The sequence below is a fragment of the Scylla paramamosain genome, chromosome 41 (assembly GCF_035594125.1).
Source record: "Scylla paramamosain isolate STU-SP2022 chromosome 41, ASM3559412v1, whole genome shotgun sequence".
Lineage (NCBI taxonomy): Eukaryota > Metazoa > Arthropoda > Malacostraca > Decapoda > Portunidae > Scylla > Scylla paramamosain.
Window position 1 is genome coordinate 5,674,203 of NC_087191.1, and position 15,967 is coordinate 5,690,169.

The window sequence follows — 15,967 nt, forward strand, 5'->3', positions numbered from 1 at the left end:
ATAGTATGTATTAGTATTCAACTTCAAGATTCCGGAATGTTAGTCCTGCAACGGTCAGCTGTTGTGGCGCATACAAGACGTAACGGTTCATAGTAATCGTCATTTTATTTATTTATTTATTTATTACTTTTATTTTTACCTTTTTCTCGTTTATTTGCTTATATACAAACATCTAAAGAACATGCAGATACAATATTGTGAAGTGATAAGTGTTTACGTATCTTCTTATTGAGGATAGACTCAAAAACTTTGGAGAAACGGAAAAGAAAAAAATCAATACGACGGTAATCTAAAGGAATAGAGCCGTCATTTTTTTTTTTTTTTCATGAACACGTTGAATGTTGGCAAACTTCCAGCAAGAAGGAGAGGTAGATGTTGATAGAGAGTTGGAAGAGTCTGACTAGGAAAGGTGCAAACACGGAGGCACAGTTTTGGAGAATAATATGATGGACCCCATAAGTCTTGCAAGAGTTAAGGACAGTGAGGGCATAGAAAACATCATTGCAAAGAATTTTAATTGTTAGCATGAAGTAGTCGGAGGCTGGAAGAGAGGGACGAACAAGTCCTGAATCATCAAAGGTATAGTTTTTACGCAAAGATTTGAGCGAAGAGTTCAGTTTCAGAGATAGATGAGATGGCAGTGGTGGTATATGGTTAACATAAAACAGGTAAAAATGATGAAAGGGGGGTTAGGTTTGGAAAAATTTTGACTTTTTCTATTGATGAAGGAATTTTTGGCTAGTTGGATAAAAGATATAAGATAAAAGATATAAGATGCATGAGATTCAGGTGATGGTAGGATCAAGTACCTATTTTGGGTCACCTCTCTCTCATATATATCACGAGAACAAGCTATTAAAAAGGTTGGAATATATATATATATATATATATATATATATATATATATATATATATATATATATATATATATATATATATATATATATATATATATATATATATATATATATATATATATATATATATATATATATATATATATATATATATATATATATATATATATATATATATATATAAGAAATAGGGGGAGCTGCAAGAAGCGACCAGGCTTACACGTGGCAGTCCCTGTATGAAATATACCAACCTATTTCCACCTATCATCCCCATCCATAAACTCGTCTAATCTTCTCTTAAAGCTCCCTAATGTCTTAGCAGTAACAATATGATTACTGAGTCCGTTCCACTCATCTACCACTCTATTTGAGAACCAGTTTCTTCTCTCCCTTTCTTAAACCTAATTTTTTTTCAAGCTTGAACCCGTTATTTCTTGTTCTTTCCTGGTTGCTGATCCTAAGAATTTTGCCTACATCCCCATTGTTATAACCCTTATACCACTTAAAGACTTCTATCAGGTCCCCTCTTAACCTACGTCTCTCTAAAGAATGTTAATTTAACAGCTTTAATTTCGCCTCGTAAAGAATACTCCTCATCCCCTGTATCCTTTTAGTCATTCTCCTCTGTACTGATTTTAATAGACCTATATCTTTCCTGTAATCTAGGGACCAGAACTGCACAGCTTAGTCTAGATGAGGTCTGACCAGCGCCAAATATAACTTTAATATCACTTCGGACCTTCTACCTTTAACATTCCTAAAATGAATCCTAATGCCCTATTTGCCCTGTTTCTGGACTCTATGCATTGCTTTCCTAGACGGAGTTCAGAGCCAACTAGAAGTCCCAAATCTTTTTCGTACCCTGATCCTACCAGAGTTTCGTTGTGTATTGTGTACCTATTGTGTGGGTTTCCTCTACCTACGCTAAGTGCTTTGCATTTGTTGATATTAAACTGCATTTGCCATCTGTCCGTTCATTCAATCAACCTATCTAAATCTGCCTGTCAGGCTATGGCATCCGATTCTGATCTAATTAATCTATCTTTGTGTCATTCGCAAATTTACTAACATCACTAGTAATTCTACTATCCAAGTCACTGATATATATATATATATATATATATATATATATATATATATATATATATATATATATATATATATATATATATATATATATATATATATCTAAGAAATATATATATATATATATATATATATATATATATATATATATATATATATATATATATATATATATATATATATATATATATATATATATATATATATATATATATATATATATATATATATATATATAATTAATCTATCTTTGTGTCATTCGCAAATTTACTAACATCACTAGTAATTCTACTATCCAAGTCACTGATATATATATATATATATATATATATATATATATATATATATATATATATATATATATATATATATATATATATATATATATATATATATATATATATATATATATATATCAAAAACAACAACGACCCTAATACTGATTCCTGTCGCACGCCACTAATTACATGAACCCACTCGGATTTAGAGACGTTTATTACAACTATTTGTCGCTTTGTCGCTCTTTGTTTGCTAACTGTCCTGTATGCAATTTGTCCACGAAATATTTATACAAATAATCTTCATTTACTTCACCTAATCCCCTAATCTCGGCCCCTTCCATCCTCTCCACTCCCGTATCTACTCGCCTCGACCTCACGTCACCCATTTTAACATGACCTGACCCTCCAACATACTCACACCTATCTCCCCCCTCTCTCTCTCCTCGCCCCATCCGGACACATCTTCCCTCCTCTCGTCCTACACCCTCACACCTCACCTCACCTCTCTTATCTGGCCTTATCCCTCTCAACTCCGTCCCGGACCTAACCTCACCTTGCATCCATTGCCAGTCAACTCCTTGGAGGTACCTTTTTAATTCTTCAAAATCTGCTCTCCTAAAGTCAGGTATTTTACTAGTATTTTTGCTTCTAAAAGTTTCTTCCCATTTTAATTTTTACCTAATTTCTCAATGGTCACTGTTACCTAGCTGTCCTCCAAACTCTACCTGCGTTACTGCTTCCTCCTTGTTAATAAGAATTAAATCTAGAATATTGTTCCCCCTTGTGGGTTCTGCGACTACATGTTAAAAAAAAAAAAATCGTGAATTACCTAAGAAATTCTGCTTCCTTGTTATCCACCATGAGGCTTCAGTAGATATTCCTAAAATTGAAATCTACCAGACATATTTGACTATACCTTCCTGCTCTATTTATTTCCTGCCACAGTGAGGAATTAATTTTCTTTGTACTGTTCAGTGGCCTGTACACTACTCCCAGTACTATTGACTGAGAAAGGTTAGGGCACACGGGATAGATGGGAAGGTGTTAGGCTGGATTTGGTCATGGCTTGGTAACAGGCGACAGAGAGTGGTAATAAACGGCTCGAAATCCGAGTGGGGTCATGTAATTAGTGGGGTGCCACAGGGATCAGTATTAGGGCCATTGTTATTTCTAATATATATCAATGACTTGGATAGTGGAATTAGTAGTGATGTTAGTAAATTTGCGGATGACACAAAGATAGGTATATTAATTAGGTCAGAATCGGATGCCATCGCCTTGCAGGCAGACTTAGAATGAATGAATGGACGGATAGATGGCAAATGCAATTTAATATCAATAAATGCAAAGTACTTAGCGTAGGTAGAGGAAACCCACACAATAGGTACACATTAAACAACCAAACTCTGGTAGGTACAGGATACGAGAAAGATTTAAGAGTTATAGTTAGCTCTGAACTCTGTCTAGGAAAACAAAGCATAGAGGCCAGAAACAGGGCAAATAGGGTACTAGGATTCATTTTTAGGAGTGTTAAAAGTAGAAGGCCGGAAGTAATATTAAAGTTATACTTGGCGCTGTTCAGACCTCATCTAGACTACGCTGTATCTATAGACTACGCTCATCTATTAGAATCAGTACAGAGGAGAATGACTAAAAGGATACAGGGGATGAGGAGTATTCCTTACGAGGCGAGGTTGAAGCTGTTAAATTCTTTAGAGAGACGTAGGTTAAGAGGGGACCTGACAGAAGTCTTTAAGTGGTATAAGGGTTATAACAAGGGAGATGTAAGCTGAATTCTTAGGATCAGCAACCAGGGTAAAACAAGAAATAACGGGTTCAAGCCTAAAAAAATTAGGTTTAGGAAGGAGATAAGAAAAAAAAGTTTCTCAAATATAGTGGTGGATGAGTGGAACGGACTCAGTAATCATGTAGTTAGTGATAGGACACTAGAGAGCTTTAAGAGAAGATAAGACAAGTTTATGGATGGGGATAACAGATGGAAATAGGTAGGTGTGTTTCATACAGGGACTGCCACGTGTAAGCCTGGTCGCTTCTTGCAGCTTCCCTTATTTCTTATGTTCTTATGTTCTTATGACTGTGATCCTTCCTTAATATTTTCCCATATCGACTCTGTTTTGCTGTTTTAATTCTACTGTTAATACAACACTGTAATGTGTCCCTAACTTATAACGCGAATGCTCCTCCTCTCCTGTTTTCCCTGTCTTTATAGAACAGTGTATAACCATCTATTTCAACCTCTGGATCAAGTACTTTTCTTGACATATCTAACCAAGTTTCTGTTAAAGCAATGATATCAAGGTTCTCTACACACGCTATCCCTCTAAGCAAGCCTGTTTTATTCAAAATACTTCTACAATTTGTGTAGAAACACTTAAGGTATTTCTCACCTTTCCTGAGATAGTTACCTATCTAAATTTAACTAATTTGTCCTTCGTTTTGACTTCACAAGCCATTCTTGCCTCCTGACTAACGAAAAAAGCGCTGGAGTGCAGTTACCTCCCGCTCGAGTGTTTCGGCCAAAATCCTAACACCCTGGCGTGACAAATGCACTCCATCCGGGGCGTACAAGGTGTCCCTACCATAGAAGAGGTCCCAGTTGTCGATGAACGTCCATCTCTTACGATAGTTCGCGAGCCTGAGATTCACTGTAATAGCCCTGGACAGACACTCAGCACCAACTCCCCTCCTCGGCAAGTCACCACATACCACAGTGATCCCTCCCTTGCCCCTAATCCTATCCAAAGCCTGTCGAAACCTCCCGAACAGTTCCTCACTCCTGACCTTATCAAGGTCATTCCCTCCCGCGCTTAGAAAAACAATGAAATGGGCTTGGTTCCATCATTTTCCAAGCACGTGTCTAGCTTTCCTATCCCGGCCCCCGGCAAACACACCCTCGACCTATGCTTCCTATCTCTGGCATAAAACATACTATCTAAGTGCCAAACTTGACTATCACCAAGCACAAGCGCTCTACCTTGGGGCAGGGTAGCTGCATCTGCTCCCTCCTTCTTGTCTCCTCCCGCCATTTCCACCTCCTCCTCCTTTACTTCCTTTACTTTTCGTCTCCACTCAAGGCTCCCTGAGGACCTTCAGCCTCTTGGCTAACCTGCACACAACCGACCACTGCTCCTCCGTCGCCTTACTAGGTAAGGTGACGGTGGGGCACGACACTACCACAGGTGCTGAGATCCTGCCACAGAACTCAGCCTGCAAGTCTGAGATCCTCTCACGAAAACCTCCGAGATCCTTCCATGAAACTCAACCTTCACCTCTGAGACCTTCGCAACGAAGGCCTCGATAACAGGAGAACTAACACAAGGCGACTCACCAACACAAGGCGCCATGTCTACACTAGCCTACTATTAGCGTCAGGTCACTGCTCACTAAACACGTCCATTCACTAATATACGAAGGGTGTTTATTAAAGATTTCCCCTGATCACTTCCCATGGACTGAGTGAAACGAAACTTGGCAGGGTTATTATTCTTTCTCTACATAGGTACCACGAAGGGTGACACACTTCTTCCATCGTATTATGCAGCTATGATGACCTCTCTTGTAGAAGTCTGCAGGTTGCGTCAGAAGCCACGACTTGACCTCGGAAATAAGCGTTTCATCGTCCAAGAAGAGCTTGCCCTTCAAAAATAACTTTATGATTGGAAAGAGCTGGAAGTCAGATGGTGCGAGGTAGGGAGAATAAGGAGGGTAAGGAAGAATTTCACTCCGGAGGACCGTGCTTTCGTCTGGGCAACATGGGCGTTGTGAACCGGAGCGTTGTATTGCAGTAGGCGGACCCCTTTGGTCAGCATGCCATGCCTCTGTTTTGATGGTCTCCAGCAATTTATGCAGCAGTAAAGCGTAGTACATCCCGGTAATTGTGATACTCTTTGCCAGGAAATCCATCATCACTACTCTGCGCTGGTCCCAAAAAACCGTGAGCATGACCTTGCCCGCCGAGGGTTGGGCACGTGCGTTCTTCGGAGGTGGTGAGTCATAATGCTTCTTCGACTGGGTTTTAGTCTCTGGATCATAGTGATGGACCCATGTTTCGTCCTGCGTGATTAGTCTGTCGAAGAACTCCTCCTGGTTTTCTTGGCACATGGTCAAAAGAGACTGGGAGCACTGGACTCGTTCCTGCTTCTGGAAAGGTGTCAGCAACCTGGGAACCTATCGTACAGACAACTTCCACAAGTACAAATGATCATGGAGGATTTTATCCACAGACCCCACATTGATCTTGACATCTTGGGCTAGTTGGTGAACGGTTATGCGGCGATCCTCCAAAATGGCAGCCTCCACTTGCCGGATGGTGTCTTCATTAATGGCGGACTGTGGTCGCCCGGGAATGGGAGCCGTTTCCACCGATGTCCAACCACACATGAACTGATGATGCCAGTGCTTGACAACGTCATAAGATGGGGCACCCTCCCCATAAGTATCTTTCATCTCATCGAAAGTCTCCCTTGGTGTGCGACCTCTCAAGTCCCTGATGACCGCTCTACATTCAACTGGCTCCATTATCACACCTTACTCCACCTTAGCACTTGTAAAAGAGAAACAAATATGAGTTCAGAGCTGCAAATTACCACGTGACCTATAGAGATATGTATTATTATACATGTGAAATTTCAGCCTCATACAATAAACGGAGGTGGGTCATGGGAAATCTTAAATAAACACCCCTCGTGTGTATATATATATATATATATATATATATATATATATATATATATATATATATATATATATATATATATATATATATATATATATATATATATATATATATATATATATATATCTCATTGAATGTGATAGCTAGTTGAGCATTTATTATTTTTCTTAACTTAATGCTTAACTCAACTTAATGCTCAACTAGCTATCACATTCAATGAGATACTCGTATGTATTAAAGAAAGACTCCTGCCCATATACACCCTTAATATATATATATATATATATATATATATATATATATATATATATATATATATATATATATATATATATATATATATATATATATATATATATATATATATATATATATATATATATATATATATATATATATATATGTGTGTGTGTGTGTGTGTGTGTGTGTGTGTGTGTGTGTGTGTGTGTGTGTGTGTGTGTGTGTGTGTGTATTTTACGCTCAATGTGGATAATTGCCTAATGTGAACATCAGGCAGGAAATGTCCTTATATTCACATTAGGCAAGCAATTTGAAAATTTTTTTACGAATTATTAACGTTAAGCAAAAAAAAAAAAAAATATATATATATATATATATATATATATATATATATATATATATATATATATATATATATATATATATATATATATATATATATATATATATATATATATATATATATATATATATATATATATATATATATATATATATATATATATATATATATATATATATATATATATATATATATATATATAATTTTGTGCATGATCTACTCGGGTGGCAGCGCGAGTTGCGTTTAAGTTTTTCTTTTTTTTTTTTCCTTAGACAGCTGCATCATCCTGATTTACATTGAGTTGTACATTGACTTAGTATATCCTTGCCCGCCAGTGCCCCTTGCTGTTGCTGTCTAAATGGTAGGCAGACATCAGGAACTTCTTCCACTTTTATCATGGGTTGTTCTTTTTTTTTTTTTTTATGTAGGAAGGACACTGGCCAAGGGGAACAAAAATCTAATAAAAAAAATGCCCACTGAAATGCCAGTCCCATAAAAGGGTCAAAGCAGTGGTCGAAAATTGATGGATAAATGTCTTGAAACCTCCCTCTTGAAGGAATTCAACTCATAGGAAGGTGGAAATACAGGAGCAGGCAGGGAGTTCCAGAGTTTACCAGAGAAAGGGATGAATGATTGAGAATACTGGTTAACTTTAGCGTTAGAGAGGTGGACAGAACAGGGGTGAGAGAAAGAAGAAAGTCTTGTGCAGCGAGGCCGCGGAAGGAGGGGAGGCATGCAGTTAGTACGATCAAAAGAGCAGTTAGCATGAAAATAGCGGTAGAAGACAGCTAGATATGTAACATTGCGGCGGTGAGAGAGAGGCTGAAGACAGTCAGTTAGAGGAGAGGAGTTGATGAGACGAAAAGCTTTTGATTCCACTCTGTCTAGAAGAGCAGTATGAGTGGAACCTCCCCAGACATGTGAAGCATACTCCATACATGGACGGATAAGGCCCTTGTACAGAGTTAGCAGCTGGGGGGGTGAGAAAAACTGGCGGAGACGTCTCAGAACACCTAACTTCATAGAAGCTGTTTTAGCTAGAGATGAGATGTGAAGTTTCCAGTTCAGATTATAAGTAAAGGACAGACCGAGGATGTAGAAGAGTGTAGAGGAGTGTAGAAGAGGGGAAAGTTGAGTGTCATTGAAGAAGATGGGATAGTCGTGGGGAAGGTTGTGTCGAGTTGATAGATGGAGGAATTGAGTTTTTGAGGCATTGAAAAATACCAAGTTTGCTCTGCCCCAATCAGAAATTTTAGAAAGATCAGAAGTCAGGCGTTCTGTGGCTTCCCTGCGTGATATGTTTACCTCCTGAAGGGTTGGACGTCTATGAAAAGACGAGGAAAAGTGCAGGGTGGTATCATCAGCGTAGGAGTGGATAGGACAAGAAGTTTGGTTTAGAAGATCATTAATGAATAATAAGAAGAGAGTGGGTGACAGGACAGAACCCTGATGAACACCACTGTTAATAGATTTAGGAGAAGAACAGTGACCGTCTGCCACAGCAGCAATAGAACGGTCAGAAAGGAAACTTGAGATGAAGTTACAGAGAAGGATAGAAACCGTAGGAGGGTAGTTTGGAAATCAAAGCTTTGTGCCAGACTCTATCAAAAGCTTTTGATATGTCCAAGGCAACAACAACAGTTTCACCAAAATCTCTAAAAGAGGATGACCAAGACTCAATAAGGAAAGCCAGAAGATCACCAGTAGAGCGGCCTTGACGGAACCCATACTGGCGATCAGATAGAAGGTTGTGAAGTGATAGATGTTTAAGAATCTTCCTGTTGAGGATAGATTAAAAAAACGTTAGATAGGCAGGAAATTAAAGCAATAGGACGGTAGTTTGAGGGATTACAACGGTCACCCTTTTTAGGAACAGGTTGAATGTAGGCAAACTTCCAACAAGAAGGAAAGGTAGATGTTGACAGACAGAGCTGAAAGAGTTTGACTAGGCAAGGTGCAAGCACGGAGGCACAGTTTCGGAGAACAATAGGAGGGACCCCATCAGGTCCATAAGCCTTCCGAGGGTTTAGGCCAGCGAGGGCATGGAAAACATCATTGCGAAGAATTTTAATAGGTGGCATGAAGTAGTCAGAGGGTGGAGGAGAGGTAGGAACAAGCCCAGAATCGTCCAAGGTAGAGTTTTTAGCAAAGGTTTAAGCAAAGAGTTCAGCTTTAGAAATTGATGTGATAGTAGTGGTGCCATCTGGTTGAAGTAGAGGAGGGAAAGAAGAAGAAGCAAAGTTATTGGAGATATTTTTGGCTAGATGCCAGAAATCTCGAGAGGAGTTAGATCTTGAAAGGTTTTGACATTTTCTGTTAATGAAAGAGTTTTTGGCTAGTAGGAGAACAGACTTGGCATGGTTCCGGGCAGAAATATAAAGTGCATGAGATTCTGGTGATGGAAGGCTTAAGTACCTTTTGTGGGCCACCTCTCTATCACGTATAGCACGAGAACAAGCTGTGTTAAACCAAGGTTTAGAAGGTTTAGGGCGAGAAAAAGAGTGAGGAATGTATGCCTCCATGCCAGACACTATCACCTCTGTTATGCGCTCAGCACACAAAGACGGGTCTCTGACACGGAAGCAGTAGTCATTCCAAGGAAAATCAGCAAAATACCTCCTCAGGTACCCCCAACTAGCAGAGGCAAAACGCCAGAGGCACCTTCGCTTAGGGGGATCCTGAGGAGGGATTGGAGTGATAGGACAAGATAAAGATATGAGATTGTGATCGGAGGAGCTCAACGGAGAAGAAAGGGTGACAGCATAAGCAGAAGGATTAGAGGTCAGGAAAAGGTCAAGAATGTTGGGCGTATCTCCAAGACGGTCAGGAATACGAGTAGGTTGTTGCACCAATTGCTCTAGGTCATGGAGGATAGCAAAGTTGTAGGCTAGTTCACCAGGATGATCAGTGAAGGGAGAGGAAAGCCAAAGCTGGTGGTGAACATCGAAGTCTCCAAGAATGGAGATCTCTGCAAAAGGGAAGAGGGTCAGAATGTGCTCCACTTTGGAAGTTAAGTAATCAAAGAATTTCTTATAGTCAGAGGAGTTAGGTGAGACGTATACAGCACAGATAAATTTAGTATGAGAGTGACTCTGTAGTCGTAGCCAGATGGTGGAAAACTCGGAAGATTCAAGAGCGTGGGCACGAGAGCAGGTTAAGTCATTGCGCACATAAACGCAGCATCCAGCTTTGGATCGAAAATGAGGATAGAGAAAGTAGGAGGGAACAGAAAAGGGGCTACTGTCGGTTGACTCAGACACCTGTTTTTCAGTGAGGAAAAGAAGATGAGGTTTAGAAGAGGAGAGGTGGTGATCTACAGATTGAAAATTAGATCTTAGACAGCGAATGTTGCAAAAGTTAATGAAGAAAAAGTTGAGGGGGGTGTCAAGACACTTAGGGTCGTCGACAGAAAGACAGTACGACCTGGGGACATTTATGGTCCCCTCCCCAGATGAAGACTCCGAGGCTGGTGTAGGAGTCACCATGATGATTTTAAAATTTTTTGAGTGAAGGGTGTGTGTGTTATTAGGTGCTTGTAGTTTTGTGTGGAGGGAGAGAGTTGTCTTTAGAGGGCAGGCTGTGACTGCCCCCTTGTGTTGTGAGACACAAAGGGAAACGTTCAGTGAGGTCACAGCTGGGTTTAATGATAAGTTCACAGCACCCCCTGAACAGTGCTTTAGACCTCACTGGGAGTAATTATCGTTTCGGCAGGTGTCTACTGCCTCCTCCTTCTGTTCGTTTGAACTTAGGTCAACAGTTGTAAATTTTTATCCTAGAATTCCCTCCTGGCAACCTGCAGTGTATAGCCCATCTTGTTCCTTGAGGACGACTACTAACAGATTGATGGGATCTGTTGGATCACGATCCACATCCGGGACCCTCAGCGTAGCACAATGACCTGTGGCCTAAGCAGGTGTTTGCCGCGTCTTGTCATGCGTGCTGCTGTCTTAGATTTTTCTTGATCAACCGAAGCACGGATCTTTTGGAAGGTTAGAACGACTGCTTCTGTCTGTGCCTGTACCTCTACTTCTACCTCTGTCTCTGCATCTGCCTCTGCCTCTGCTTCTGCCTCTGCCCCTGCAACTTTATCAGCCTCTGTCACATTTAATGCCTCAGTAGGAAGTTCAATACAGTATTTTCAGCTTCTTTTGACAAGGTCTTCCTCGGTAAATATCTCACGAAGAGCTGCACTTGCCAGGATAGATGATCCTAATCTAACCTGTGGATGTTGTCCAAATGTAACTTTGAATGGGCTGTGGCCGGTCGTTTCATGACGGTTGATGTTAACTTGCCACTTCAGGCCTACTGACCACTTCCTGCTGTTGTTTTCCTTCATCCAAATGGTCAGTTTTTCCTGGATGACTCCGTTTAGACGTTCAACAGCGCTCTGGCTTTGAGGATGACGTGTATGTTCAGTCACCAGCTTCAGCTCTGGCCAGAGCGCTGCAAGCTCAGAGATGATGGCATTAACGAACCCCCGTCCGTTGTCGGACTGCAAAACAGCAGGTGCTCCAAATGTCAGAAACATATCTAAAAGATTCGCTGGAACCTCTTCTGTACTTTTTGTTGTAAATGGACGCAAAACGCAAAATTTGCTGAAGTGATTTACAAATGTCATGATGCTCTTGAAGCATCATGATCTGGCAAAAATTGATGAGATCAGTCTGGCATCTTGAATGGATATGATGACGGCGTACCTGTTTCACTACCAGACCCTTTGGATTTTTTTTTTTTTTAATGAGTGCTCACAAAATGAAATGTATAGGTAGCATGCTTCTTGTATGATGTTTGACTATTTCCTTTTCACTTCAGCAATTGTTTTTTTTACCTCCTCCGTGGCCAATAGCTTCATGGGCTGCTTTTACAATACCAAACACTTTTTCTAGAGACGCAACACACTTGTATTCATCTTCATTTGGATCTTTTCAGTCGGTCAACATTGCCAACGCACAGGTCTTCATAACGTTTCTTGAGGTTAAAGTCAAATGTAGACTGTAGAATGTAGAAATGTAGAGGCTCCATGAGAATTAATTCTTAACAAGTCCTGTATCAGCTGATTACGCTGGTTGGTGGGTTGGATGACAACATCCTCTGCCTTGCCTTCCAGTGTTTGACGTAGCTTAAGTTCAAAGGCAGCTTGATCCATAGTGCGTAATGTGAAACAGAAAAGTGAAGGAAATATAGAGAAAGGTTCTCAATAATAGTAATAATAGTAAAAGTAATAGCAATAGTAGAAGTAATAATAGTAGTAATAGTAGTAGTAATAGCAGTAGTAGTAGTAGTAGTAGTAGTAATAATAATGAAAACAACCCACAAATAGTCCAGCTGTGTCAACACCCACTTACCAGCACGAGATTCCGGTTGGTTCTGACCTGCTTATCGCTTACGCTGTTCACAACGACTCTTAATGATAGACCCGGAGCTTCGGAAAACATTCTTTGAATCTCCTCTGCAGCGACCGCGGTTCTTCATTCTATTCACATCAGGCAAAATACCATTGCCTAATCAGAAAGTCTTGCTTAAAGTGAACATTATGCAACTAATTTGCCTATTGTAAACATTGTGCAAATTGCTTGCCTGAGGAGGGAATAAATTTCATTACACATTTAATTACTCAGGTCCTCTGCAAGTCAAGCACCTTCCAGGAGCCTGATACAGTAGCATTTAACACTAAACAAGCTCCCTAACAAGAGACGCGACTACAAAGGAGTGCCCACGAACATACAAAAGTGTAATTCACCGTTTACTGTGCAAGAACTTGTTCCGTCTGCTTCGTCTAAGCACTGGGTTGTGACTGACTGTAGGAAAGCGCGGCACTCTCCCACTCATCTACAAGAAATCGTGGTGGCTTATATGAATAAGACACTTTACTTCTGAAAATTCTGATGATTAAATTAGTGGGGCTAGATGAATACTGATTACTTTATTGGCTAGAACAACTCTTCTACTAAGTAGTGGGTGAGACTCGAATTGAATGGACAAGAGGAAATAAGAAAATTTATACGGGAAATATGAATGACTGCACGAATAAGTATTATACTAGAAGCTTCAGGCAGGGTAGGCTACGTGTCAGGGTATGTGTCCAAGCCTCATATCCACTCTCTCTTTCTCTCTCTCTCTCTCTCTCTCTCTCTCTCTCTCTCTCTCTCTCTCTCTCTCTCTCTCTCTCTCTTCATTATTCTTTTTCATTCGTTCTTACTTCTTTCTTCGCTTTATATCGCGTTATCTCGCTGCACACAACTATATATATATATATATATATATATATATATATATATATATATATATATATATATATATATATATATATATATATATATATATATATATATATATATATATATATATATATATATATATATATATATATGTGTGTGTGTGTGTGTGTGTGTGTGTGTGTGTGTGTGTGTGTGTGTGTGTTTGTCTGTGTTTATGTGTGTGTGTGTGTGTGTGTTTGTCTGTGTTTAAGTGTGTGTGTGTGTGCGCACACACATAGAAAATTGTACAACTTAATTTATCCAGATATATCATGTTTCTTAAAACCATCTAAAGAAAAGCAGCCTTTACAAAATAGATAAATAAAAAAAAAATACATGAAATAATAATCAGGAAATTATAATGAGCAGAATAAGTGATCGGTTGGCCGTGTACTACAAACTGAACATGGATTTACGTATTATATTATCACTCTCAAATCTTTGTGGACCCAAACGTGTGCACGATACATACCCAAAACCGTTGTGGCGGAGTCTTAAAGAATGGGTGAAGAGGCATGGTTTTAGGAATAATCTCCTGTACCAGTACCTGGCCAAGTATCTTCATTAAAGCCCACTGAGATCAGTGCCTCCATCAGTTCTTACTCTACGCTGGCCGACTCTATCCTGGGAGTACTCACCAACGTCCTATTCCTATCGAAAAAAGTCTTCAGACGACGAGTAAGGTATTCAACCCACGTTCTAAATTAGGTTAGGCTAGGTTTAGTCAGGTTAGGTTAGATTTAATCAGGTTAGGTTAGTTTTAGTTAGGATAGGTCAGGTCAAGGTCATGTTGCACCAACTGATCAGAAAAATAATGGAGAAGGAAGTTATACCAGAAAAGTGGAGAGAAAGTACCCTGATACCTATATTTAAGGAGAAGGGAGACATCCAGAGCTGTGAGAACTATCGAGGGATAAAGCTAATGTCTCATACCCTTAAGTATTTGAAAGGGTGTTGGACAGTAGACTGAGACAAGTGGTGCGTATCGGACGGCAACAGATAGGATTTATGAAGGGATTTGGGACAGTCGACGGAATTTTCGCACTTCGACAGAATATGGAAAAACATCGGGAAAAGCAGAAAGTACTACATATGGTTTTCATTGACTTAGAGAAAGCGTATGATAGGATCCCACGGCAAGAAGTATGGAGAGGCCTGAGAAAGAGAGGAGTGCCAGAAAAGTATGTCAGAATTGTCCAAGAATGCTACAGGAATGTTACAACTAGAGTTCGGAGTACAGTTGGCACAACGGATAGCTTTCAGGTGAAAGTCGGCTTACACCAAGGATCGGCACTAAGCCCACTATTATTCAACATAGTGTTCGATGTCATAACGGAAAATGTCAGAGAGGAACCACCCTGGTGTGTATTATATGCTGATGACATTATCTTAGTGACCGAAAGGAGAGGACAGCTGGAAAGAAAATTAGAAGAATGGAGAGTTGCTTTGGAAAGCAGAGGAATGAGGATTAGTAGGTCCAAAACTGAATATTTTACGACGGATACAAGGGGCGATCAACAGGCCACAATTAGACTGAATGGTGAAAAGTTGAAGAGAGTGAAAACATTTAAGTACTTGGGATCGATAGTAGACGAGACAGGGGAAATGGAAAAAGAAGTGAACTTTCGGATTCAGTGTGGCTGGAACAATTGGCGGCAAGTTTCGGGTGTGATATGCGATAGAAGGGTACCAGTAAGAGTGAAGGGCAAAGTCCACAAAGCAGTCGTTAGACCTGCTTTGATGTATGGGCTAGAAGCAGTACCTTTGAAGAAGATTGAAGAGAGGAAGATGGATGTAGCGGAGATGAAGATGTTGAGATGGATGGTGGGAGTCAACAGAACAGACCGAATTAGGAATAAGTACATAAGAGGAACGGTGAAAGTAGTTGAAGTCTCCAAGAAGATCCAGGAGTCAAGGTTGAGGTGGTATGGACACTTGAGAAGAAGAGTTGGCGAAGACCACGTAGGAAGGGAGATCATGGAAATGGAGGTGGAGGGAGTTAGAAGAAGAGGACGGCCCAAAAGAAGATGGATTGACTGCATAAACGGAGATCTTGGGGAGAAGAATATAAATCCAGAGATGGCAAAAAATAGAAATACGTGGAGAAGGCTCATTCACAACGGCGACCCCGAATAGGGAAAAGCTGGGAAGAAGAAGAAAGAAGGTCAAGGTAGGTTAGGTTTAGTTGGGGTACGATTAGTTAGGTT

The 15,967-nt window shown here is 39.9% G+C and overlaps 1 protein-coding gene and 1 pseudogene across 1 annotated transcript; both read right to left on the reverse strand.

Annotated features, from left to right (window-relative positions):
• Nucleotides 1-6,412: 6,412 nt before the first annotated feature.
• On the reverse strand, nt 6,413-6,763 carry LOC135092950 (protein GVQW3-like). Its single transcript, XM_063991772.1, has one exon. The coding sequence runs from the start codon at nt 6,761-6,763 to the stop codon at nt 6,413-6,415; it is 351 nt and encodes a 116-aa protein (XP_063847842.1).
• A 4,620-nt stretch (nt 6,764-11,383) lies between these two features.
• LOC135092951 (KRAB-A domain-containing protein 2-like) lies at nt 11,384-12,649 on the reverse strand (annotated as a pseudogene).
• Nucleotides 12,650-15,967: the final 3,318 nt, after the last annotated feature.

Coding starts and splice junctions, on each gene's coding strand:
- LOC135092950 (XM_063991772.1), bottom strand. CDS start 6,763: ATGGAGCCAGTTGAATGTAGAGCGGTCATCAGGGACTTGAGAGGTCGC.